Genomic DNA, 27465 nt, shown 5'->3' with positions numbered 1-27465 from the left:
CACCAAAATATGATTGGCTAACGTTGTCAACATTCGAGAAATGCTTGATGTCTTGCAGGAATGTTTATCTCGCTCCCTGAAAATAGAAAGCTTTAGAACTGGAGCAAATCAAAGCATTGGAATTGTGTCTCCCAGGCTGTGATGTTCTTGCGATTCTGCTGACAGGCTATGGAAAGAGTTAAATGTATTAGGTGTTTTGCTTGGCAAAGCTTTTCGCTGGAACTTGAATGTGAGCGTGTCAGTGATCTCGCTGCTCAATACCAGGTCATCAACATCGTTGAAAAACAATTCCGTAAATATGAATTGACTGAGCTTGGCCTTTCAGCCGTCCTGGACATTCACTTGAAACTTTCCGCTGCTTTTGGCAAACATGTCACTGCAGTTGGATGATCTCCTATGTCAAATACATAAAGTAAATTCCTGTTTGAAACTCTGCATTTGAAAATTTTTCAATAACTTTTAAATTTATACCTACAGACATGGCAAAAAATCATTTCAAGATGCCTTCTTTGCCATTTTCTTTTCAAAACCTCTTTAGCAATTTTGCTTAACAAACGCTGTAATGAAGATATACTTCTCACAGCATGGTTTTGAATTGCTACTTAAAGAGAAGAGCAATTTTATTCAAGACATCTCCCAGGGTTATTGACAACAGGCGATAATGAGAGGATGTCAAGATAAGGAGTTATATTGGATATGTGCAATGAGGTTGAAAATTTACACTGAAAAATCACCTGGCTGTGAAAGGTCAGAGTCTCTGGCTCGTTTCACCCCCAGGATTTCATGCGGCCATTTTTTCCTTGTGGTTTATTTGCGGTCTTGCTCGACGGACTAAGCAAAAGAGGGACTACTCGTAGTCTATATGAGAAGTTGTGTTCAGTGTCTTTACTAGCCCACAACCAAAGGTGTACAAAAGTAGCATTGTGTGCATGTCATTAATATTTTATGGCATGGATAAAATGCTTTCATTGTTTTTTTTCAGGGTGATGCTGGACAAGCTGGCGCCCCTGGATTTCAAGGAGATCAGGTGCATTATGCAGTAATAATAATTATGCCAAGGAAACTAATTATTCACATAAATGAATAAATGTTAATTTTTTTGCAGTCTTGCTTCACTTTGTATTGTTCAGGGCTTTCTATAAGAAAAGCTGGTTAAAGGGACAGTGTCATGAGCTGTGCATGTGCGAGATTGCTTTCTCCATATCGACTTAAAATCCCTTTTGAAAGGGGATATTGAACTATACTGTCTTCTTTTTGAACTAAGAGAAAGTAGATTTCTCAAAACTAAATAATTTTGAGGTCAGTTTGCGTTGAACAAACTTGTGCCGTGTTTCCGGCCTGTCGGATCGCATTGTGATCAAGACAACTTCGTAATTCAGCAGTACAATGTGTGCTTATATTGGTTTTGTGGAAATAATTTTTGTCTCCAGTATATCTAGACAGATTTCTGACTTGAACACTGCTACTAACAGCTACACTGTATGCTAATGCAGATTCTACAGTACAGAAGGATTTAATGGTCACAAAGTGAAAACAGCTTACGAAACTTGTCTATTTCACTTTAGTTACTGTCAAATTAAAACATGATCCACCCATCTTTCAAATTCACAGTGCTAACCGTCTCATGCAAATAGATTTTTTTCTCTACTAAATGTTCACAGGTTTCTAAGTTTTATACACCACAGATTCCGGAGTACAAATGCAATTTTACTGTCACGTCAGTAAAATATAGTTAATGGAACGTGACGCTCGTAATCAGTAAGCCTTTCATGGCGGTGTTGTTTTCAATTAAGCTATTGTGTAGGCAAGCTCCCAAGGCCAAGCAGACTCTGAGATACATTGTATTCTAGCTCAAACATTATGGCTTTGTTACCTCTAGCATATTATAACGATCGATAGCATTGGCCAAAAATATTAAAGCACTATTCATGGCTAAGAGTATACACGTGTAATGCTAAGCTGTCCGGTAGTACAGCTCTTTCTACTGGCCTTCCCAGCAGACAAGCGTCTAGCTATAAAAGCTCAAACAAACTGTTCAGAGTTCACTTTGGTGTTCTGTTGTACAGCGCAGTTAGCACTTGCTATACTATTGTTAAAAATTTGTTTTTCATGGCTCACCGCTCACGCCGTGCTTTGAACACAAACCCGGGAGAGGATCTCTCAAAGCTTTCCAGCGAAGTCCTCAAACTCCGTTTACAAGCCCTCAATCTTCCAATCACGGGCTCTAAAGGACACCTACTTAGCCGTCTCAAGCGGGCTACGCAGGGTAACGCGGCTGCACCACGGCGAAAGCCACAAAAACGTCTGTCTCAGCCCAAAGCTCGGCGTGGGCGCTCAGCGAAAAGGACCGCCATCGAGTCGCAACCATCTGACGAAGCTGTAAACCTTCTACGCAGGCGAAATGTGCCATCAAGCCTCGAGCACGAGCAGGAAGACAGCGCCCTGTCGGACAGAGCCTCCTTGTCCTCGATCGAGGAGATGTTGGAGTCCGATCCCGAGCCGGACATCCCAATTGTACCAAGTTCCCAACAGGACACCGGCTTCAGTCCCGTCCAGCGTTCAGCGATCGAAGCGATCGTGACACAATCGGTACACTCTGCATTCTCCGCGTTCCGTACACCCCCTGCAACAACTCCAAGCCCATTCACTCCTGGCATGGCTTCTCCTCTGGGTCTCTCGAGGCCAGTAGATAAAAGCTTGGAGGACAAGATACTCAGGGGTGAGTACATTGACTTTGCCTTGCTTTTGCCAGACAATCAATATCAATCCCAGACCCCTGAAATCCAGCTCCGCTTGGACGACCCGTCCCCAGGCCCTATGGGTTCCCCTGTCACCATGGTTAGAAGGAAAAAACCAGTTGTCGATACGTTTCAAAAGTGGCTCGACGCGTTCATGGTGTATATGATCGTCCTCGTCACCGCCTACCCGCGTAGGGCACTCGAGCTGATTAAATATCAGCAAATTATTAGCAGAGCGGTTGCCAAATTTAAGGGCTTGGCCTGGCTATCGTACGACCAGCAATTCCGTCGCCGTGCGGCGTACGACTTATCCCTAAGCTGGGATAAGGTCGACCTCGAACTCTGGACGGTGACTTTCGCGGGCCTGGCTAAGCCCCACTGCAACGTTTGCTCCAGCCCTTATCACGCTGAGGATGTCTGTCCTTCTGCTGAACTCAACAGAAAACCGCGTCGTTCCCAAACCGTGTGCTTCGACTTCAACAAGTCCTCCGGTTGCCGGCGCCGCGACTGCAGCTACCCGCACGTGTGTCGCCGCTGCTACTCCAGTGACCACATCGCCCCAGACTGCACCAGGCAACAGTCCAGCCCCACTAGCAAGACCACGAAGCCCAGCGAGCGTAGCAAGAAGTAAAGTAGAGCAGCAACGGAGCCAGCAGAAGCCACTAGTATCCTCCCCTATTGTCATTTCTCGCTTAGAATTAGAGTTAACTAATCATCCTGATCGTAATTTTGTTTTTAATTTGCTAAGTACGCTTAAGGAGGGCGCTCGCATTGGTTACTCCGGGCCGCGTTCAGACCGGGTCTCCCCTAACCTTATTTCGGCAGTACAGCACCCGGATGTAGTTTCCTTGAATCTGCAAAAGGAAGTAGCTCTTGGGAGGGTAGCGGGTCCCTACCACTCCCCGCCCCTGCCCAAGTTTCAGTGTCACCCGGTGGGCGTGGTTCCCAAAAAACATTCAACTGACTGGCGCACTATCTACCACCTCTCCTACCCCCAGGGCGATAGCATTAACGATTACATTCCAAAGGACCCCTATTCCCTTAGTTATGTCCGGGTCGACGATGCCATCCATATTCTCCAGTCCCTGGGAAGGGGAGCCTTCATGGCCAAGACTGATCTTAAATCAGCCTTCCGCCTGATACCAATTCATCCGGAGGACTGGAGCTTGCTGGGTATCCACTGGCAATCCCAATACTATGTAGACATGTACTTACCCTTTGGGCTTCGAAGCGCCCCGTTCCTTTTCAATCAGCTGTCGGACGGGCTTGAATGGATCCTTAAAAGTAACTATGGCCTCCAGCATGTTATTCACATCCTGGACGACTTCTTCATTGCCGAACGGTCTAAATTGGCATGTTTATCTAGCTTTAGCACTCTGCTACGGGTGTTCATGTCCCTCAAGGCCCCTGTCGTAGCGTCCAAGACAATAGGCCCCTCTCAGGAGATTGAGTTCATGGGAATTGTTTTAGACAGCATCCGCATGGAGGCCCGCTTACCACAGGATAAACTCTCCAGGATTAATGAACTGTTGAATTCTTTCAAAATACGTCGCTCAGTACGCCTGGTCGAGTTACAATCCCTCATTGGGACTCTTCAGTTTGCATGCAAGGTGGTGGTGCCTGGGAGAACCTTCCTTCAGCGGGCAATTAATTTGACCAGGGGGGTCCCAAGCCGCTTTCACCACATACGGCTTAATAAGGAGTTCTTTAAGGATCTGGAAATGTGGAAAGTTTTTCTCTTAAACTGGAACGGGCGTTCCTTTTTTCTAGAGTCTTCCCATACCCCAGTTCAGAATCTAGAGCTCTACACCGATGCCGCGGGCTCTATAGGCTTCGGTGGCTATTTCCAGGGAAGGTGGTTTCAGGGTCGCTGGCCTCCCCACATGCTTTTGAACCAAAAACGGGGAATAAGTATCGAATGGCAAGAACTCTTTCCCATCGTTGTCGCTTGCGCCATGTGGCACCCCTCTCTTGCCGGGAAACGCCTTCAATTCTGGTGTGACAATATATCGGTCGTGTCTATTATAAATTCTGGGCATTCCAAAGTACCACGCATCATGGACTTGGTCAGGCGGCTCGTGCTCCTTTCTATGCAGCACAACTTTGTAGTCCGGGCTCGCCATGTCCCTGGGGTTTCAAATGAGATCGCTGATGCACTCTCCCGCTTTCAGATGCAGCGCTTCCGGGCCCTCGCTCCCGACGCCGACCAGAGTCCTTGTATCATCCCGCCTTCACTAATGACCCTTTGAGGGAGGAAGTCCTAACGTATGCCACCTGGGGTCTTGCCAAGAACACAAATCGAGCTTACAGCTGTGGGGAAAAGCGCTTCCTAGAATTTTGCCTGATGAATCGCCTCCTAGGCCCAGACGGGGACGTATTACCTGCCTCCGAAGGGACACTGGTTTATTTTGCATCCTATCTAGCTAGAACAGTGCGTCATAGCACTATTAAACTCTACCTAGCGGCCGTTCGTAATCTTCACATTACGGCAGGGTTTAACGACCCCCTTAAGGGTAAGCTCCTTCTCCAGAAAGTCCTGCGTGGCATTCTTCGCTACCAGGGAGACCAGCGCATCCGTCGCCAACCAGTAACTCCTCGGGTGCTTTTAGCTATTTGTCCAGTCTTGCGGTCATGGCTTAGTCCGCGAGATTTTTCTATGATATGGGCCGCTTTTAATTTGGCGTTTTTCGCCTTTCTCCGTTGCAGCGAGTTTACATACGCAGGGGTTCGTCAATTTAACCAACACTTTGATCTTTGTACTGATTGCATAGCATTTCATCCCAACCTGGCAAGCCCGCAGCGTATGACGGTACATCTCAAGTCGTCAAAAACTGACATATCTAGGCAAGGGCAGTTCCTCACCATAGCCGGTACCTCGTCACCCCTTTGCGCGGTTGCGGCCATGCAAAAGTACTTTCTTCTAGCTAGGCCAAAACAGGGGCCATTGTTTTACTTCCAGTCAGGTCGCTATCTTACCCGGGGTGTGGTGTCGAACCTCCTTAAGGACAGTTCTAGAGTTGCCGGCCTCCCTTATCAGTGTCTTAAAGGCCATAGCTTTCGCATAGGTGCGGCGTCAGTCGCAGCCGCCGCTGGCTTGCCGGACTGGCTTATTAAAGTTCTAGGTCGCTGGTCCTCGGATTGCTACCAGCTTTATATTAGAACTCCTCAATCTACATTAGAGTCGGTCGCCCCCAGGATGGCTAATGTTTCGGGGGATTTCTCACCGATCTAACTCTTTTGTTTTGTTTTTTCGTATTTGCTTGGGGGGATGCATTGCCTCGCATGCATTGGTGGCGGTTAAGTCTGCGCAGCGACTTCCCCCAAGCGTCTTGGCTACGTTGCCTATGAATATCGCCCGCTACCAATACTCTTGTCCGATCCAGCACGTGCTGTCTTGCAGTCAGCTCGTAGTGCTGGGGAGATAAGTGAGGTTCTTGTTTCACGCAATCTCCGGAAGTCGCACAGGCTTACCTAACGCAAGGCAGTGCTCCCCCATTAACGCCAACTTGGGGCATTGTTTGTTTTAATTAGTAATTCGCGTGATAACCAAACAACAAGTCACGATTAGATTATTTTGAAAGGAACAGTTACATTAAATGCAATTTTACTGTCACGTCAGTAAAATATAGTTAATGGAACGTGACGCTCGTAATCAGTAAGCCTTTCATGGCGGTGTTGTTTTCAATTAAGCTATTGTGTAGGCAAGCTCCCAAGGCCAAGCAGACTCTGAGATACATTGTATTCTAGCTCAAACATTATGGCTTTGTTACCTCTAGCATATTATAACGATCGATAGCATTGGCCAAAAATATTAAAGCACTATTCATGGCTAAGAGTATACACGTGTAATGCTAAGCTGTCCGGTAGTACAGCTCTTTCTACTGGCCTTCCCAGCAGACAAGCGTCTAGCTATAAAAGCTCAAACAAACTGTTCAGAGTTCACTTTGGTGTTCTGTTGTACAGCGCAGTTAGCACTTGCTATACTATTGTTAAAAATTTTCCCTCCCTCCCTCCCTTTGGAGAAGAGGTTGGTTTGCTATTTCTTATTCTAATAAACTTGGGTCACTCCTGTGTGGTGCGGTTAAGTCTGCGCAGCGACTTCCCCCAAGCGTCTTGGCTACGTTGCCTATGAATATCGCCCGCTACCAATACTCTTGTCCGATCCAGCACGTGCTGTCTTGCAGTCAGCTCGTAGTGCTGGGGAGATAAGTGAGGTTCTTGTTTCACGCAATCTCCGGAAGTCGCACAGGCTTACCTAACGCAAGGCAGTGCTCCCCCATTAACGCCAACTTGGGGCATTGTTTGTTTTAATTAGTAATTCGCGTGATAACCAAACAACAAGTCACGATTAGATTATTTTGAAAGGAACAGTTACATTAAAGCGATTTAAAGGTCAAGATGCGCTTTTTGTTGTTGTTGTTTATAGTGGTCAATGTGCTTAGCTACACCTAGCTAGTTCACAGGCATGCCACTCTAAATGAAAGAAACAAGTATATCAACTAAACATGATAGGCTTAAAAGTCCCAACTGGTGGGAGGCAGACCAGTTGGCTATTTACAAGCATGACCGAGGAGTTTAACTACTGTAGGGTCTACCGAGAAACAACTCCAGCTAAGTGGTCAGAGTGACCCGTGACCTCCGGATTTCAAGTCCGGCGCCCTAACCACTCAGCCATGCTGCCTCCATGAATAGCCTAATAGCCTAAAAGTCATGCAGTATTTCAATCAAGTTACTGTTGAATTGCAGCACAAGCCACGTATCTTTCAACTTCACAATGCTAACTGTGCCATGTTTACAAAATAATATATTTTTTTCTCTACCAAATCTCCACTGGTTTCTAAGTTTTATATGCCATATGAAAGCTAACTGAAGGCAGATGCTGGAGTGTGTATCAATTTAAATGTCAAGATGCACTTAATAGCCAAAAAAATCATGCCGTATTCCACTATTAATAATAACTTAGGGTTTAGCCATCTCAAACCACACGCTGCTTTTCAGTTATTTTCTCTAGCATATCTCCACGGAATTTTATGTTCAATGCATCTGTTAAAAAAAAAGTTAAGTGAATACAGATTCCTAACTCAAAGACAATTGCGATAAGGAGGTCAAGATATGCTGAATACCTCAACTGGCCAAGACTCGGCATTTACTGGGTGGAAGCTTCGTATATTATGATAGCTAATTTCTCCCCATGCTTTAATAGCATGAGCTATCCATTGTAGTCAAATTTCCCTTGTGTACACTCCACAACTGGCTCCACTAGTTGATGCCATTTGTTAAATTCAAACTTGAAAAATTCAACCTGAACTTTTCAAGTTTTGATCAAAACGTCACACATATGCAGTTCATGACTTTGTCCCTTTAAATGATCAGTAAGACCAGCTATTTTGATTTTACTACATGTACCTGATTTACATATACAAGCATGTGATGTTCAAAGTTACAATAATCAAGTAAAACTTCTTGGAAGACATTTATTTATAATTCATGATGAAACTTTTGTGCTGCATTGGCAGGCAAATGAATTAACTCCATTTAGCTAAATATTAGATTGATGTTGATAAAGTAATTGATAAGTCAAATTGGTAAACGTGATATTCCAAGACTGGGCTTAAGGTAAAATAGGCAACTTTTTGAACCTATTTGTTAAGTAAAGTTTGAGGGCCTGTTTACAAGGAGGGAGGGTTATATATTTCCATGCCCCTTCCATAGAGAGATTTTTGGTTTCACCTCCTCTCTCCCAAATCCCTCTTGAAATTTAATTTTTGGTTCATTCTTTTGACCCCTCCCCGTTGGAATTTCTACTAACCCTCCTTGGGATTCATATATGTATTTTCTGGAACCACATGATGTGTGCTTGTGCATTCTTGTTGTCACAGTCTGCCACTGATTTCATTTCAAGAAATGTTGTTATTAGCAAAGGCTACTTTTTCTTAGAGGGCTTACAGTGTACAACAGTGATACACTTATCTTTTATCTAAGTATGTACATTTGCTTATGTTTAGGGCATGATTGGAGTTCCTGGATTTCCTGGCGTACATGGCTTACCAGTAAGTATGTTGTGTGTATGCAGTAGCACTTGAATTTATGAATTGGTTATTAAAGTGCCTTTAACCTGTGAAGCGCATCTTTGTTACATTTGTTTTCTAATTTTTTACGAAACTCAAAGAAATTTCTCTGCCTGACAGAATTGTTCTTGCAGAGGCAAAGTTTTACGCATTGCGTACTTTTAGTTGGAATCCGTTTGCTTGATTACAGTGAGGACACTCGAACCATGAACAACTACACTTTTTTGGTACATTTTTGTATTATTATGCAATGAGAACTCCTCATTTAGACAAAAGAATTAGTGTTTTTTAGGCACTGTCCAATCACAGTGATGGTGGGAAAATATGTAATTTTTTTATGTGGTAGCGTCTTGACTATATTTTCAAACATTAAGTGGCCTATGTGTCTGCTAACTATGCTGGTAAGTACAATTTTCATTCTTAGCTTCAAGTTATCTGTCGAGTTTTAGATGGTACTCACTTTTTTATTCTTGTTCGGCAAAGGCGAATGCAAACTCACTGTCAATAGACAGCAAGGGTATGACAATGGTAAATTTCCGCCACAAGTTTATTGGGAAAGAGTGCTTGATCTACACTATCAAGGGTTTTTGCAAAGACAAATTCCACAAAATGTGTGAGTTAGTAACGGGTATGTAAATAAATTTGTTCAATTCTATGAAGAGATCAACTAGCTGGACCACGGAAAACACTGGTTCGAAATAAAATGTGAGCAGATGTTGTTGAATATGTGGAGTCAGAGAAATTATGTCAACCAAGTATGTATACAAGTGAGCTTTAACGGCATTTGTTATTAGATAGAATTTCTCCCCTTGGTCATTTACCATCACAGTCTGCAATAAAAAAGTGCATCCGGAAAGACTGCAGAATGACAAAGAAAAAGATTTCCCAAGTACTCAAAGAATCATTTTCCCAAGCAAATACAGAGTACACCTATTATTTTCTTGACCAAATTGGACAATGTGACTATACAAAACATCACATTTTTAAATGAATGTAGTGTTATTGTCACGTCAGGAAATTGGGTCTATAGATATTCTTAGATTGGTGAACCTGTGATAGAAATTCAGCGCTATGTCTCAAACGCAAACAATACCTTGAACTTACTTCAGTTCTGGGTGCTTGTCCTTAAGCTTACAAGAGTTAACATCTGTACAAGGGATTTTCTTACAATTTGCTCTGTTGTGGCCAGATGTATGGCAAATAGCAGACACTTTTCTGCACCTCTCATGAACATTTGGTAATTCTTCAAGGGCTTTTTGTTTCCCGTGTAGGTTACTTTTGGTGCTTTCGACTTCCACTTCTAGTAGCTTTAGATTTTCTGACAGTTCTGCAGCTAATTGGTCAAATGGACTTTGAATCCCTTGAGGGCTTTGGTTTGAAGTGGTTGCACTTGCTGCAAAACTTACATCAATTGCTGCCTCAGGTGACCATTGTCAGGGTGCACTGCTTGTACTTGGAGTCATATACAGTAGCTTTGGCTCAGGGTGATTCAGGTTGGAGTGACGGCCACTCTCTGTTTTTATGCTGTTTAGTTCAGCCTCTAACACACGTCTTTCAACCAGTAAAAGCTTATAATTGGGAGACAGAAAGAATGAGTCCTTATCCTCTGATTTGACATATGCCAGTGATCTTTGGGGGCAAGAAGCCCTGCTTTCAAACTGCACGGACAATCTTTCTAAGTTCACTCCTAGAGATAATGATTTCAACCAGACATTCACTTCACTTCTGTCAGCCATGATAGGGCAATGCTCACTCTCTGACTTGTAAATGCATGAGCCTTAATGAAATAACCTCCTGATTGGAAGATGCCAAGAAAGTGGGAAAAAAGCCTAGGTATTCATGATTCAAGTGTCCTCACTATAATCGTTAGTCTTTGCTCTGCATGATTTTAATGAACATCAAAAATATAAAACTTAAACAACTTATATTCATTTGATTATTCCTCACATAAGTTAGATATTGCTATATCATAAATAATTACATGTATATTTTTAACCTTTCTCTTTAGGGTTATCCAGGTATTCATGGGCCAAAAGGTTTTATGGGAAGCTGTGGATGTGATGGAGAAAAGGTAGGCACTTAAAAATATTAACATGTTTACCGGTATTTGAAAATCTCTCTTCATACTCTGAAAAAATCTCACTTTTGTGTGTATGCAAAACCTGTAGGGGTGAAAAGCAGACATACATGTAAAGGTTTATTAGTTACATAAACTAATGCTGTTCTAATTAAATAACTTTCATTACCTGCAGTACTGTAGCTTGCAACCACTCTGCGGCTGCAAGTGTAATATGTGACATACCGGGTAATTTGTATGAAAGTTTTACTTGTGGCCAGAATTATACTTAAGCATAAAGCTAGGGAGATAAAAAATAGGCCATTAGTTGACTTTTGTAGCATTTCATGTCTGCCTATGTATGAGGCAAATGGTGATGATGATCTATGTGAGTGAAAACATTTAGCATGCCTTTTGACAACATATTCCCTCACTTTCCCTTTTGCTAAATAAATACATGTTTATTGCTGTTGTTTCAGTGTAGTTCTGTAAACAAACCTCTTTTCATAATGCCTTCTCAAACTCTTGAATAATTCATTAAGTTTAAACAAAGCTGATCATAACCAGGATGGTGTTTGATGTCTGATCTTACGTTGCATACATTAATTATTATAATTCCTTCTTGGTTTTTGTCTCTATTGGGAAGATCGATATATCAAACAATAAAGACCTTGTTTGACCTTACATTCTTGAACACAATATACAATACCACACCTCGCCACAACATGCCACACCTTACACCATACAGTATAGTACAGTGCAGTGCTGTGCAAAGTACAGTACAGCACAACATGGCACGGCACAGCACAGCACAGTACTTTACTACAGAGGTAAACAGAAACAACAAAAATGGTACCTCTTGAGAGGTGAAAATACTTCACTATGCATCTTATTTTCAACTCTCTTCTCGGTGTTTGCAAATGTGTTCATGTTTGATATAGTACATACACTGTACATGAGTACAATTTGTTTTTTTAATCAAGTGTTTTCTTGTTTCAGGGAGAACCTGGCCAAGTAGGAATAAATGGTAGTAGAGGCACAGCAGGAGATCCAGGAGACAAAGGCCAACAAGGCCCTACAGTAATAAACTCCTTAAGATTCTGAGATAGAGTGCTTTTCAATTGAGTGTTAAAGACCAAAATAAAGTAAAAACTCTGGCCAATCACAAAGGTTACTGACAATCCTCTGAACAAGTTAAAACTCAAAGCAAAGACAGTTAGCTGACTCAATATATTTGCAAAGTGCTTGAAAAAATGCGCAAGCGAGTTGTGATTGGTTTTGGTTTCACTTCTGCTTGGATGACAAAGTGGCATGAACTGTTCAGTTGCTTAGCATAGTAATGCAAATAAAGCCAGGACAAATGCAAATTACACTTTTGACACTCAAGTGAAACAGTTGTAAGTTAAGTTAAACGTTTCCTTACTGTTTTATAAACGTCTGTGGGTAAATTTGGTTTAAAGTACGTTTTTCAATATGTTTCCTGAAAATAATCAAATCTAGCATATTAGCTACAGTGGAATCCTAACTTCTTGAACCCTTTATTTCTCACATGGCCACTAGAACCCAAAAATTTTTTCCCCTTGGATATATCCCACTCGAAGACTGCAAGTGCACTGCAGTACCCCACAGTAGTCTAGCATCTTGTCTGGTCCCTAGTTTCTTCATACCACAGAAACCGCAGTTATATGTTAATAATATTGCTAGGTCCAATAATCCTTTCAACTAGGAATTTAGTCAGGAATTGAAGACTGGGTGTTCAAATTTTTTTTTGGCATAAAGCACTGGCCAAACAGACTTGCAAGTAGACGCAAGTTGAAAACTTGAGTCTACTTGTGACTACATTTGGCCAGGGCATGTATGCTCTTGTGTTGACTTGCTACATGGATAACTTGCGCTCACTTTGGTCAAGATAAAATTTGCATACAACTCGATGCAAGATTTTCAATGTTTGGCCACCCAACCCAAGTCAACGCAAGTTGAGTGATGTCCATTAACCTATTACTAGCCAATGAAATACAGGACATGTCTACACGTACCTTGAAATGGGATTTTTTTGGGACTTGCGCATACTTGTGAGGAAACTCTCTAGTCTGTTTTGCTACCCAACTCAAGTCTTGACGCAAGTTTAACTTGCGGTTACTTGGAACTACTTGCGAATCTGTTTGGCCAGGGCTTAAGGTTTGTTATTTGAAATTAATTTTCAGCTGTACAAACTTGCCATGGCGCATGGTTAATTTACTGTTATCAATTTGAGTTGATAAAATAGCTAAGTGTTTCCACTTTTTAACTTGAATTGTCCCAATTGCATACTTGTGGATCAGATCCATTTTTGTTATTTAATGATGACGGGAATAAATAAAAACTGTTGTAACAATGGAATCTCCTCATGTGTAACTGTTATCTTTCTAGGGTGACCCATATGACGGTCCAGTAAATGCAACCAAGGGGAAACAGGTAACTACAAACATTACATAATTTACAGTAGTACTGTGTCTCAAACCCATTATTCATCAAGTGAGAACAAAAAAAAATTATTTTCTCAATGGCACCAAGACTTGCATCTCATATACAGAGCCCATTGTAATGGTCGTTAAACCCTCTGTGATGTCATAGCTTTTGCAGTTTGCTTATTTTTCCTTATGCCTACATGACTACTGCATGAAAGTGCCAGAGGTGTGAGAAGAATTTTGTGGTGTGTGGGTGATCTTAGTAACTATGCTTAAAGCCAATTTTGACTCAGCTCAGCAGGAAGTTTGTCAAGGCATTGCATAATGGAGAAAACCTTACCTTGTTTTCAATTACCCCCAAAACACTTTTAGCAAAGGAAAATAAGATCTATTGTTCTCAGTGGTTGTCCAGCATCTTTGGAAGTTGTTTTGGGAACCAAAGGTGTAAGATTGATGAGAGTTAAGCTACTTGAATTAGGCTAATTATGGTAGCTTCTCAGTGACTGCAGGATGACTACTGAAAGTTCCACCCTTTGATTGAAAGGTCCACATGCTGCTGTTGTAGTAATGTGTTTCATCTGGTGTGGAGCATCAGCCTCTTCCATAATAATTTTGCCATCAATGAATTGAGTCCTGTTTGTGGAGGTGCCCTTGTTTCCCACAACATTCAGAATATTTAACCGAAGGAAAATGAAGAAGATTGCTGTCAATAAATACACTTATTTTGCGAGTTGCATAGATTTTTTCCAAGCCCCGAAGGGACAAGGGAAAATACAAGTAATGAGCAAAATGTCTTGGTGTATTATGTTAAACTACCAAATAAGAGGTTTTATTTTTCCACTAGTATGTCTTTTTTTTTTTTTGTACATTTTAAAGTAAATTTCTCGTGAGTTTTTGAAATATATCCTGCACCATCATGCTGGGGTTGGAATGTTAGTCTAATCACAGATTACCCTTCACCCATGGGAATAGGCAAGTCACTTCATGTAGTTGACAGCCTTATAATCTCCATTAGCTAGTATGGTCCACTCTGGCTCAACAGCTGCTCCTAATCTTTTACACAAATACTTTTATTACCATTCTTTATTCAGGGTGATCCTGGACCAAAGGGACAACAGGGACCACAGGTTTGTCAGCTTTGCCTCTGTCTGTTCAACCTCGCAAAGTAAAGTAATATACATGTATATTTCACTTTTTTGTAAAAATGTACTGGTACTTGTACTTTTTCACTTCTGAAACTTGGCAACTTGTAAAGCTTGCATAATATGAAGTACAGAGAACTCCTTGCATAATATTTTTATTATATTATTATTTTTGTTCTATTGCCTTCCCTCTTTTTCTCAACTGTCTTCAAGTTGATGGTTTCAGTTAAGTCATGAAAGAGACAGACTGACATGTGCAGTGGGGCTTTCAAATGCCTTTTTTGGTCAGCTAGTGTAATTTAGTGTTCTGATAATTGTTTCCTTTGCAGGGTCCTCCTGGAGAAAAAGGCGCCACTGGAAGTGTTGTAAGTAATCGTTTGCTTACAAATATGGAAGAGTTACACTGTGTGCTTGCAAACAGTCTAAAAAGCAACAAAATTCAGTAATACAAGTAAAGAGGCCAGGGAAGATGTCTTAAAATTATCATTGTCACCGGACAAAGGAATATAGTAGACAGTTGAAAGTAATTTCAAAATTTACTATAGAGGAAGTAGACCCCACAAAAATGGAAGAATCTGAGGAACAGAAACTGAGACATGCATCACAATTCTGTTAAAGTTTGAAGACACGAGAGGGATGGGATGTATATCAACCACAAAAAAAATGTAAATGAATGCAAGTTTATTATCTTCTACTTAACCACTCTATTATATCTTGATTGGCTGTATTTTCTCTGGTATAGTATGCCATGTCATAGAAAATACAGGCAATCAAGATACAGAAAAGCTGTTGTATACTCAACATTATTATATGGCTGTGTCTCACAAGGACTGGGAACTACCAAATTCAAGAATTTGATCGGCTGAAATCGATATTGAAAGCGGCATCTAGACCAGTAATGCTTTGCGGTGAAAAAGTTGCAAACTTCAATGCAAAAATGTTGACTATTTTCTTCTAAAAATATTTATTATTTTATGGCAATGCCAAAAAGTCTGATAAGAAAAGAAAAGAAAAGAAAAGTAAAGAGGATGAGCAGACTTCCGCAGAATTAAGTTCAGCTCATCGCCGTTCGCAAGCAAAATGTCGGTTAGTTCAAACCAGTTACACTAAACGAATTAAATTTCTCTTGCTTGCCATATAATTAACATCTTATTAACCGAGCTTAGTCGGTCTGTATTGGAGAATCTTGACCTCGGTCGTGTGTACAGACCTCACTGCATTCGGTCTGTACTCATGACCTCGGTCAAGATTCTCTCATACAGACCTCCTGCTCGGTTAATAAGAGCTAAGTATTATGCCCAACATTCCCATTACATTGTACATTGCACTGATTGTGTTAGCCACTGTATTTTCTCTGGCGTGGTATACACATTCACCTAAAGGCTTGTGTGTGAACCAAGAATATACGAGACAGAGACTTGTGTGATATTCCACGGTATACCACTCAATTAAGCATTGCAGAACTAATATCCATTCTACAGTACTGCTCTTGCATATGCACATCCCTATATACATACATCCTTACATCATTATACTACACTCTTTGCAGAATGTGACAATGCACATCCCTATACACATACATCCTTACATCATTATACTGCACTCTTTGCAGGATGTGACAATGCACATCCCTATACACATACATCCTTACATCATTATACTGCACTCTTTGCAGGATGTGACAATGCACATCCCTATACACATATATCCTTACATCATTATACTACACTCTTTGCAGAATGTGATAATAATCATATGTGGCATGTTGAATGTTGAATATTGTTTTACTTTTGTAGGGAAATCCAGGTCCAATGGGTGACAGGGTAAGAATAACCAACCATTCAGGAATTTGCTAGTGTGATCATGCAGTAATTTCAACTGATGAACATTTCATTTGACTAAAAAAGTTGTGAGGTGCCTCAGAGCTCGATATGCGACCGGATTGTTTTCACTGGTGACTAACTTTTCACATTTGGTTGCCAGGCTGGCCCCTAAGGTCTCTTAAGTCTTATTTTTTTAATTTTCATGCTCATTGAATGAGTGGAATGAATGCCGAATACTGAACTATACTCCTTTATGTCACTCGTGTGCAAAATGTGTGATTTGTGCCGTTTTAGCGCCTTTATCGTGGAAATATATGGCAACTAAAATACTTTGTGCTGGCGACAAAATCTGAAGACTTAGGGGCCAGCTGGACCCAGCGTTTTTTCTTGAAAGTCAAGCCCTGTGACTACTACATGTGCAGTGGTTTTTCCATGGGAAAACCTTGCTACTGCAAAAGACAAGTCTTGCCAGTTGGCTTACAAATCCTTTGAAACTTTTGAACCTCTAATCTGGAAGCCGACCTCTTGTCTTCTACCAAGTGATAGAAGTAAAAGCATTTAGAACACACACTTACATATAGGGCGTTTTCTGATGAATTTTACTCTGTTTTTTACCTGTAGGGCATGAAAGGTGACCAAGGGCCCAGAGGAGATGCGGTAAGAAATGCCATTTTAAAGAAATAGAATTTATTTTCCATTGAGCAAAGTTTAGGAGCTAAATGAAAATGAGAAATGCTGGGGGAATAGATTGATTTCTCCCAAACTGTAACGCAAGTGTTTAATTTACTTCAATCAATTTCTTTTGTGAAATTTAATCTAAAGAAGTAGTTAATTGTGCCAATTTATATATAAAAATCAGGGTACAAAGGCAACAAATTTTCAGGCAAGGCCTATTATATTAACTTTGATGCACTCTCCTAAAAATCATTCTCACTAGCCCCAAATGTTTGTCTGTTTGCTGTACTTCTGTAACTTGAAATTTCTCACATTTTTCCCAAGAAAATTCCTTACCCTTGGGGAGGTAACCAACAGGTGCCCGATTTATATATGAAGCTTGAATCAGCGTACAAGTTTTTGTAGAGTGCTACACCTTTACCTTTTTATCACTAATCATTTTGTACTTCTTCTTTTGCGTGTAAAAATAAAACAGTAGCACATTACCATGGTTACCAACAGTTTTTGTGTGGCTTACACGAAGTGTTTAGCCACACTATGACATGGTCTCATTTATTTTTGGGTTGCACTTGTTTTAGTTCAACCCTACGCCAGAACTTGTTCGTTAACGACCATTTCTACATGACTTCTACATAACTCTATGGCTCTATGATCACACATATCTTGATAATGAACTCTACAGCTCTATGCCTCTATGATTAAACATTTCTAGGTAGTGAACTCTACAGATCTATGATCACACGTTTCTGGATAATGAATTATACAGCTCTATGCCTCTAACATCATACATTTCTGTATAATGAACTCTATGGCTCTACAATCACACATTGTTAGATATAATTATAGTGAAGTCTGTGGTTCTAAGGTTCAACAATGACACATTTCTAGATAATAAACTCTACGGCTCTACTGCTCAGTGGCTCTACAGCTCGTAACTGATCCCAAATAGGTTTAAAACTCTTGAACAATACACCATGCACGATTAAATTCACAACCAAGTAAAAAGTTTGCAGAGTTTTTCATTTAAGTGAGTTAAAGTAATACAGAGGCTCAAAAGAGGGTTGCTCAGCTGCCATGCCAAGGATATATCAGCCCAATACTTAGGGTTCTTCCAACAATTTTGTTTATAGGGTTCACCAGCAACAGGAGATACAGCATTACTACAGGGACCAAAAGGAGATGTTGTAGGTATCCCAGGTTGTTACCATATCAGGGTGCCCATATGTACTGTATAAGGTTTCAGAGTTTCATTGGCTTTTTGTGGTAGCCAGATGTGGCAAAGTTATAATTTCACAGCCTGTGCATATTTTGACAAAACAAAAGCACACTTTACCACTGTGTTAAAAAGCGCTAAAGGGAATACATTGTTATAACAGCTCCCCAGTACTTGATTAATTTCTCAGTGGCAAACCATTTTAGCTCATTCTGAATGAATGCAAGCTTAAAACACACAGCTTTAATCAATGGCAAAGAAATTTCTGTGATCTGGTGAGTATAGGTATTTCAATAAATAAATATCTTATTGTAACTGACCAGTCTCCTGCAATGCAGGTTTTTTGCAGCCAATGTAGACAAACACTGAAACAAAATAATCACAACATAAGATCATTAGACAAATAAGGATCCTAAATGATAAGAGGCACATCATTTAGCCACATGTATTTTATAAACCTGACCCAGTGTACCAGATAAGCTTTCACGGCAAGCTTTTTCAATAAGGGATTGTAATAGGTTAGTAGGTAAGGGTCCCACACAATTAATGCTCAAAGGATTTCTACTGATTTGTTGTGTCAGGTAGGTGATGTTTTTTTAATGTATGCTTTTTGACTTGGAACCCCTCTCTTATCTGGAAATTTGGTTGGACTTAAAGCTACAGAGAACAGCACTACAAACTAAAATCACTGATTAGTGTTGCTGATGAAAAGTTTTTTTTTGTCTTTTTTAGGGTGACCAGGGAGAGCCAGGTGACCCTGGAGAACTGGAATTAACAGGATCAAATGCAACTCTGGTTAGATGAAATTGCATCTTAGTTATATGGCGAAACAAACCTCTATTAAGGAGGCTGCCAAAGGTTCCATCACTTTTCTAGCAACTAAAATGAAAGCAAAATTTTCCTACTATGACTGAATCAAGTTCAATGAACCTGTACCTAAACCAGGAACACAAGAATAGCAGTATATCGTTAACCACCTACTGTTAATTTCTTCATCTGAAAAACTACTCGTTATCCATAGAAAATTATGCTGAAATCAAATGTGTCTCTACTGTGCTGTGCTGTGCTGTGCTGTGCTGTGCTGTGCTGTGCTGTGCTGTGCTGCTCTACTCTACTCTACTCTACCCTACTCTACTCTACTCTACACTACTCTACTCTGTTCTGCTCTACTCTACTCTACCCTACCCTACACTACACTACACTACACTACTCTACACTACTCTACTCCACTCCACTCCACTCCACTCCACTCCACTCCACTCCACTCCACTCCACTCCACTCCACTCCACTCCACTCCACTCCACTCCACTCCACTCCACTCCACTCCACTCCACTCCACTCCACTCCACTCCACTCCACTCCACTCCACTCCACTCCACTCCACTCCACTCCACTCCACTCCACTCCACTCCACTCCACTCCACTCCACTCCACTCCACTCCACTCCACTCCACTCCACTCCACTCCACTCCACTCCACTCCACTCCACTCCACTCCACTCCACTCCACTCCACTCCACTCCACTCCACTCCACTCCACTCCACTCCACTCCACTCCACTCCACTCCACTCCACTCCACTCCACTCCACTCCACTCCACTCCACTCCACTCCACTCCACTCCACTCCACTCCACTCCACTCCACTCCACTCCACTCCACTCCACTCCACTCCACTCCACTCCACTCCACTCCACTCCACTCCACTCCACTCCACTCCACTCCACTCTACACCACTCTACTCTACTCTACTCTACTCTACACTACTCTACAGTATAATCTTCTCTACTCTACTCTGCTCTGCTGGAAATTGAGATATACAGTCAGACTAATGTACTGATTGAAAGTAAAATATACAGTCGTATGTACTAATGTACTGAATGAAAGTCAAATACACGGTCATACTAACGTATGACATAAACCTGACATAACCTTCATCCATTGGCTGAGGGAAGGTGACCCATATTGAGCCAATAAGATGTCATCACCTTGAAAGCTTGCTGTAGGAAAAAATGTATTAACTCAGAGCATATGAGTCATCAATGACCTGAGCCAATCTAAAACTGCGTTCATGTGCAATTTATTTTGTTAAAACAGCTTGGGAAATTATCTTCCATCTTCAATTCCCACCGCTGTGTTCCCTATGCTACTTAGCAAGGTAATTATCTGACAACATCGTTTGCTTTTTTAGTTTGAAGGAAAAAAAGGTGACCCAGGACCTGATGTAAGTACATTTTGAATGTTAATTTTTTTTTTATCGCCTATGTCTATGGTTGTGGAAAGCTCCCTTTTAAATTAAGTGACGTGTTCTAGCTGAAATTGCAATAGCTGAGTGGTGTCGGAGACAGACTAAGTCTTATTTGGTATAAGGTTTTTACAGACTATCCTGACCTTATTTCAAGCATCATAATTAGGCAAGAGAATCTGGCATTATGCTGGAATACAAGTGAGAAGTGATGGGTCCTTTTCATGTGAGTTGGGTGGCATAGTTGTCCCAAACAACTTAACAGTGATTGAGTTAAAGGTTCTGTTATGATAGCTGAATTAATCTTTTAAGCACCTGATTTTGAAAGAAAAGGCATTGATCACCTCAGGTGGCCAATTCTGTGACAGATGTGAAAACTGATTGCAAATTCCACCACTGATTTCTAAATACAATATGCGTTTCAAATTCACATGCTGCTGACACATTTGTTGATGAATTCAGAGCAGTTTGGCTGGGTATTGTGCTGCGGGTAAGTGCACTGGGGCCCCTTTCTCAGAAACCTCAGAAACTTTTCAGGCCTGCAAAGCTATTTTTAGTTAATCTTTATCTAAAAACACTGAGGTGTATATGTCTGAAACTTCTTGTATGAAGAGAACTTCTGTTCATGTAAGAATATGTCAATAAAACAGTTCTGTAATTATAAGGTTTGAGATTTTGCTACGGCTTTCCGGGTGCAAAAACATTTCAGGACCTTTGAGAAACAGGCCCCTGGTGATGATGATTATTTCCTGTATAATCCTCAATCATGCAGGGGTCCGAGGGACCAAAAGGCCAGCGTGGTGAAGATGCCACTGGTAGAGGTAGGCCAGGACCCCCAGGAGACAAAGGAGCTGTTGGTGAGCAAGGTGAAAAGGGTCCAGTGGTAAGTTGTGGTTGATGCAAGTCGTCAAATTGTGATACAATAATCATCCATGCAAACAAAAAACTGTTGGGAAGAAACCACTTACACTTACCATTAACACAATACACAATCTTTGTATCAATTATATGTGTGACATAGATGTTGAAGTTCTTACCTGCATCCAGCCTTTGGCCTTGCGTGCAGTTAACATTTAGCGAGACATTTCACACATTTCCAACAAAATCAAACTCAGTAAAGGTGGTGTGTATATTTAGTGAGTGGGTTTGGTTAGACAGGAGGAGAAAGTATCTACCTCTTCACCATTTTGCATGGACGTTTAGCCAAACATGTTCCTGTTTAGCCCTCTCAGTTGTTATTGAGTTCATATTATTGCTGCTTAGTCAATAAAAGAGAATGTTTTGATAATAATGTCTCAATATAAAGCCTGTCAATGATTTGCTTGCCAGGGAAATCGTGGATTGGAAGGAGATGAAGGGAATTTTGGTGCAAAGGTATGTCCAAAAGATAGAAGTGACTTGTAAGGATGTATAACTTAATGGTCCTCAAGCAGATAGGTCCTGCTGTGTTATGTGATTCAAGAAATATGCTGGTTTTAAAATGACGTCAACTTAAGGTTACTCCAAACCTTCGCTGTCCTCCAGAATAAAAATTTGTACCCACACTGTTTTCAAGGAAACCCCCTCAGACTATGTGTCAATATAAAGGTTATGAAATGAAGAATTCGATAAAATTATATTCTGTCTTGCCAATTGCTTTCCCAATGCGGCAGAATGACCAACTGACATTCCGGCAGATTAATCGAATGCAATTGTGGATGCAAAATAGCGTGCAGTGTTAATCAAAAAGCATCAATCTCTCAGCATTTTCTTTTATTTGTATTGGTTATCTTTTTATAGATTTGTCAAGTTCCACTATCTTTAAATTCACGTAATGTGGTGCATTAGAGGCCGCCAAAAAATCTAGACATATTAATCGGGTCGTTGTATTTATGGGGTTCTTTAAAATAAGAAAATGACTGACCAAGTTTTTGGTCAGGCCAGAATAAAGTGGCCGTAATAACAAGGTGGCTGTAAGGTGGGGTTCCTCTGTAGGATCTCTGGATTAAGTTGTTTGCCACAAAAAGGTCGTTGAGGAGTGCATGCCTTTTGGGGATTAGGACACCTTGACAGTTTATTAACATTTTTTAAAAAGATCTATTTTTCCCAATAACTCACACACGTTTTAATATTTTATTTTCATTATTTGGAAGAGACGTTTTTGAATATAAATACTGAAAGCCAAAATAAGGAGGTTTCAAATAAGTTCTGTTGTTGCTATGGTAACCCATTATGCCGTCAAATTGTTTAACAATGGTTGGGCATGAATTGTGTGATAGGGTAACATCAGTTGATAAAGAGTTGTGATATTCACATCAAAGTGCTGGAAATTGTTGCCAGCCACATAAAAGTGCATGTTACCTGAGAGCGCTCATTAGTTGTTTTAATATCTTAGGGGAATTCTGGTCCAGTTGGCATCAAAGGTGAAAGAGGAGCTACTGGCCAGCAGGCAAGTTGATAATAGTTTTGACATTATTTGTTTTGATTATTTATAGTTTACCATTAATCCTCGAATTAGTGCCCGGGGCGCTTATTTCAAATTTAGGAGAAGACAGGGGGCGCTTATTTGAGGGGGGCGCTTAATCAAGGAGGGGCGCTTATTTAATTTTTCCCAAATTGTGGCCTGACATGATCACTTTTTTAATACATTATCTGCGCGAAAACACCAACATAAGCTGTTTATTGACGTAAAAGCTGATCTTAAAGTTCAAATCATGGCACCATTAGTACTTAATGTGTTCAATGTGTTCAACATATTCACTAAACGTGTTCACAAACTGAAACAATGTACAAATCTAATACTACATGACAGAAAACTATACATCCTTTGTTGTCTCATTACTCGTCCACAAAATAGGGGGAGGGGAGGGGGGGCTTAATCGAGGGGGGAGGGTGCTTATTTTAAATTGCAGCCGACAGGAGGGGCACTTATTCGAAGGGGGTGCTAATTTGAGGATTTAAGGTACCTGTATTGATTTTTAGCTCTACACTTTTCAAGTACTGATACTTAACATCTGTTAATATGCAGTTGACAAGTGTGAGTGCATATTGATTTTCTCATCCACACAGGTCTGGCAATTATTCACAGACCATTTTTAGGCCCCTTCACTCATTAAATCACTCTAGGTCTGGTGCACATTTATGAAAATACATTAGCAATGGTCATTCAATGTTGTTTGCATGTTTAAAATGTGTAAAGCATCAGTACGGAGATCACTGAAATTATTTTGTTCAATGTTTGTTGCCAAATTCCAGTCAGAAAAATTGTGTGCTCTAGCAACTATTAATCACACTGCTGTATAAGAAACTTGTGTTGTTTTGGATTTGAAACTATTGAGTTGCCCGGTTTGCAGTAGTTTCATGGATGTATAATAAACATTTAAGAAATAGAAAACATATGCCATGTTTCTATTGAGTTATAGAAACACGAGTGGAAGTTTGGGAGAGCAAGAAATGCTGTGGGAACACGAGCCGCAGGCGAGTGTTTTCACAGCTTTTTCAAGTTCTCCCAAACTTTCAGGAGTGTTTCTATAACTCGATAGAAACACGGAGAACGTCTTCTATTTCTTTTAGAAAACACCGCGACAAAAAAGGAAAGCAACTTGTTAACTTTGATTATCAGATCGTAAATTCTCTTTGCTTCTGCCATCATTACGTCAACAGCTCATGCTAGTTCTGTGTTTCTATCGAGTTATAGAAACAAGATTTTTAACCAATCAGTGTGCATATTTCCTTAGGACTGTTTTCTAAAAAGCATTAGTGATATGTAATGTGACAAAAAAGTGTTGTCCTGTGTTTTTAGTACTAACAAGACAAAAGTATTTATTTCATACCTGACTGGTATGCGGGGGAATGTGGGTTCAAATCTCACTAAGGGCAAATTTTCTTTCAAACAATTATTCAGTTTATTTTTTAATATTTCTTTAGGGAGCAAGGGGTAATCGTGGAAATCCAGGCTCAATTGGTTCAGTCGGAGAGAGAGGAGTATGTTTATTTTCAGATAATTTATATGCATGGTATCACTGCTTTCCATATTTTTCTCAGTTAGGGAAAAACTTACCAGCTTATGGTGAATGCCAGTCTCCAAGACTGGACTGACCATGTAATTTTAATTTCAAAGTTGCCAAGCGGTGATGAAGAACCTTTAGCAGATTGCCAATGGACTGCCCACTGCTTTTACTATTTGCATTGTAAGGGCCTAGCTGCTATCAACTACTGATTTAAATATTTCCATGGATGGTTCAGGCTGTGAGTTTACAGTGACAAGTTGTACCATTCTTGTATGTTGAACACAGTGCAGAAAGTCTTAAAGGAGAAGGTCACCCCAAAAAGCCTACTTTTTTTGTCTCCACCTATGGCACGTAAACATTGGGTTTTTCCACTCACCAGAGTTTCAGCCTTTAAAGTGCCTGCTGTCCTGAAGAAATCTGTCTTAAAAGAAGCCCAAAATTTGACTTTGGATGCTGCCATTTTAAAATTGCTTGGGAACCAGGCCATATTTATGTGACGTCATTCCGTCTAACTCGAAATTGGCAGGAAGCAGACAAACTTGCAACTGACTTGGTATCCTTCACAAGGGCTGCAAAATGTATTTTTCCAACAAATTACCCACTTCACCATCTTCACTGCTATCATTTTTGGGATTTGGAGCATGCTTGGCTCAAAAAAAAAAAAATGGCTCAACCTATGGACAAAATCCCTTGGACGCTATGACGTCACAAAAACATGGCATGGCTGCTGAGTACTGTTAAAAATGGCAGCTACAATGTCAAATTTTGGGCTTCTTTGGAGACGAATTTCATAAGGAAAACCTCCCGACAATATCAATCAGTGAAAATCAATAACTGAAAGTTGACTTTGAGTATTGATTTTCATTGATTAATACTGATTTTAATTAACAAGTATTGATTACTATTGATTATCATTGCATTCTTAATTCTCGATAAATTTCAGTTAAATGTATAATACATGAAAGGTCAACCATATTAATAAGTAAAACCCTCAATTGCATTTGCTTTCAACGCACATTTACATCTGTTACAATGATACAGTTTCATCAATATACCTCATCAGCTGGTATGCATTTCTGTGTTTTTAATCAAATAAGTGTTGTAGTAGTCTATGTTCTAAATGTGTGTTAAACTAAATGTGAATTACTTTTTCCTTTTTAAAAAGTATTAGTCTTGACTTCAACATTTCGTTTCACAAAGATATTCAAAACGTCAAATGATATTGAAATAAAGTTTATTTGCTCTGATTTATACTTTACATACAGTCTAATCTTGTTACTTGAAACTCCCTAGAGGATCTTAAAATAGAATAAACTAATTTTAAATGACTGCAAATAATGATGTTCAACTGTTTTGAAACTATAACCTAACAACATCTCAAAAGGAAATCATTTTTTACAAACTCTTTTCTTTATCTATTTTCAATTTTTTTATTGTCCACCCATGAGCTTTTTGTTAGAAATGAAAGGGTTCACACAGAATCCCGATTTTGTGAACCTTAAGTCTTTTCGTACGATATGCTGTACTGTAATGTTGCCCCTAATACGCCACATTCCTGAGTTGTTGAACCTGTGTCTTTTGAATCTGGGATTTCATAGCATTTCATTACAATTTGAGATGGATATAAACAGGTATCTAAGCACATTTCTTTTGCATCTGTTATCCATGCGTTGGAGAATTTTACTAATTCAGTTTGAGTGTAGCATTATAATGCAGAAATCTAAGTCTTTCTGTGCATTGCCAAACGCAGGTTTTTACTGTTGTGCAACCATTTATTGATATGAATAAAAAGTCAGGGATATTCAATAACAATTGAGACTATCAATAAGTTTTGATTGGTTAGATCAATCAATATCAATCAATTAATGTTTATTGATTGGCAATCAGTGATATATTTTCATTGATTGATGTCATCGGGGGAAAACTTGCACTTTAGAGGATGAAACCTCGGTGAGTAGCTAAATTTAGTGAAATATGTTTATGGAGTGACCTTCTCCTTTAAGATAGTTCATATATGGTTGTGTGTGCAGGGTGGACTGCCAGGCAAGAAGGGTAATCAAGGAATGAAAGGTACAGCCGGATCTCCTGGAGACCGTGGGCCTCAAGGCTCTACAGGTGACATAGGCCCTCCTGGTAACCAAGGCGCTTCTGTCTTTGGTCCCAAAGGATCTGTTGGTGCTCCTGGACCTGAAGGACCTCTTGGGCCACCGGGAACACAAGGTAAAATTTGGTCATAACACTGTACTGTGGTCATAGTACAATTTACTGTGCTTTTTCTAGTGCTTGTCTTGTCCTGCACATAATACAAGCCATGGACAGGCAGACTACCTGCTACTCACACTCTGTAGGGTTGAAACTGACAAAATCAAGTATACTATACCACCTGCAAGACTAAAATAGAAGCAAAATTTTCCTACCACAACTAGGAACACCAGAATAGCAGCATATCACTATAACCACCAACTTCTTTTTCTTTTTTTGGTGTACTGCTAAAAAAAACTAGCTGCCGCTTTTGATAGAAAATTATTATGGTTCAAACTGTAAACTGCTACCTGCGGATAGCAACATGCATGTGCAAGACAATTGCAAGAGATACAAAAAAAAAAAATAAGAATGACTCCAAAACTGATTTCAAAAAAGGTGAATTAAAACAACTCAAAGTGCCACTGAAATGAAATTTTCATTTCAGAGTTGTTTGCTTGATAATAAAGTTTGAACCTTACTTGAAACCACTGCAATTTTTTTTTTTTTTGCAAACAGTAAGTTAAAGCTGGTTTTCAGCTGTTAGAAGTTGGCTGGTTGAGGCATCTTGGCACAGCCAAAAACAACCTTGTGACGTCACTGGTTGTATTGCTCTCATGCCCTGCTCAGTGCTTTCAGTAAGTTTTGAAGTAGCAGGCTGGGGAAAAGAAATAGACGGTTGGGAAAACAAGCACTGAAGGTGCGAGCCTCCAGGGGGGTGAAACTGGTATTGTAGTGCTATTGTAAGTGATGAAACTGTTATTGTAGGGCATATAAAGTTAGATGTTAGTTTGTTGCCGAGGAAAGAAACAGAAAAGCAAGAATTGTGA

General features: G+C 40.3%; 2 protein-coding genes across 2 annotated transcripts in view; both read left to right on the top strand.

Moving 5' to 3' along the window:
* Positions 1 to 27465, top strand: part of LOC145492246 (uncharacterized) — a 64489-nt gene that overhangs the window by 8040 nt on the left and 28984 nt on the right. The window contains exons 6-22 of the mRNA XM_081471612.1: positions 983 to 1027; positions 8744 to 8788; positions 10815 to 10877; positions 11862 to 11942; positions 13272 to 13316; positions 14401 to 14436; positions 14781 to 14816; positions 16248 to 16274; positions 16896 to 16931; positions 18080 to 18133; positions 18895 to 18957; positions 20352 to 20384; positions 21178 to 21288; positions 21735 to 21779; positions 22780 to 22833; positions 24312 to 24368; positions 26425 to 26614. Of these exons, the coding sequence (XP_081327738.1) occupies positions 983 to 1027; positions 8744 to 8788; positions 10815 to 10877; positions 11862 to 11942; positions 13272 to 13316; positions 14401 to 14436; positions 14781 to 14816; positions 16248 to 16274; positions 16896 to 16931; positions 18080 to 18133; positions 18895 to 18957; positions 20352 to 20384; positions 21178 to 21288; positions 21735 to 21779; positions 22780 to 22833; positions 24312 to 24368; positions 26425 to 26614 (1021 nt within the window). The remainder of the gene's footprint in view (positions 1 to 982; positions 1028 to 8743; positions 8789 to 10814; positions 10878 to 11861; positions 11943 to 13271; positions 13317 to 14400; positions 14437 to 14780; positions 14817 to 16247; positions 16275 to 16895; positions 16932 to 18079; positions 18134 to 18894; positions 18958 to 20351; positions 20385 to 21177; positions 21289 to 21734; positions 21780 to 22779; positions 22834 to 24311; positions 24369 to 26424; positions 26615 to 27465) is intronic.
* LOC145492560 (uncharacterized) lies at positions 3128 to 6043 on the top strand. Its single transcript, XM_081472004.1, has 2 exons — positions 3128 to 4767; positions 4905 to 6043. The coding sequence occupies exons 1-2, from the start codon at positions 3152 to 3154 to the stop codon at positions 5968 to 5970; spliced, it is 2682 nt and encodes an 893-aa protein (XP_081328130.1). The 5' UTR covers positions 3128 to 3151; the 3' UTR covers positions 5971 to 6043.

This window comes from Orbicella franksi, chromosome 7 (assembly GCF_964199315.1).
Source record: "Orbicella franksi chromosome 7, jaOrbFran1.1, whole genome shotgun sequence".
In the NCBI taxonomy this organism is placed as follows: domain Eukaryota; kingdom Metazoa; phylum Cnidaria; class Anthozoa; order Scleractinia; family Merulinidae; genus Orbicella; species Orbicella franksi.
Note: the sequence above shows the minus strand (reverse complement) of the source record. Positions and strands in the feature narration are given on the sequence as shown.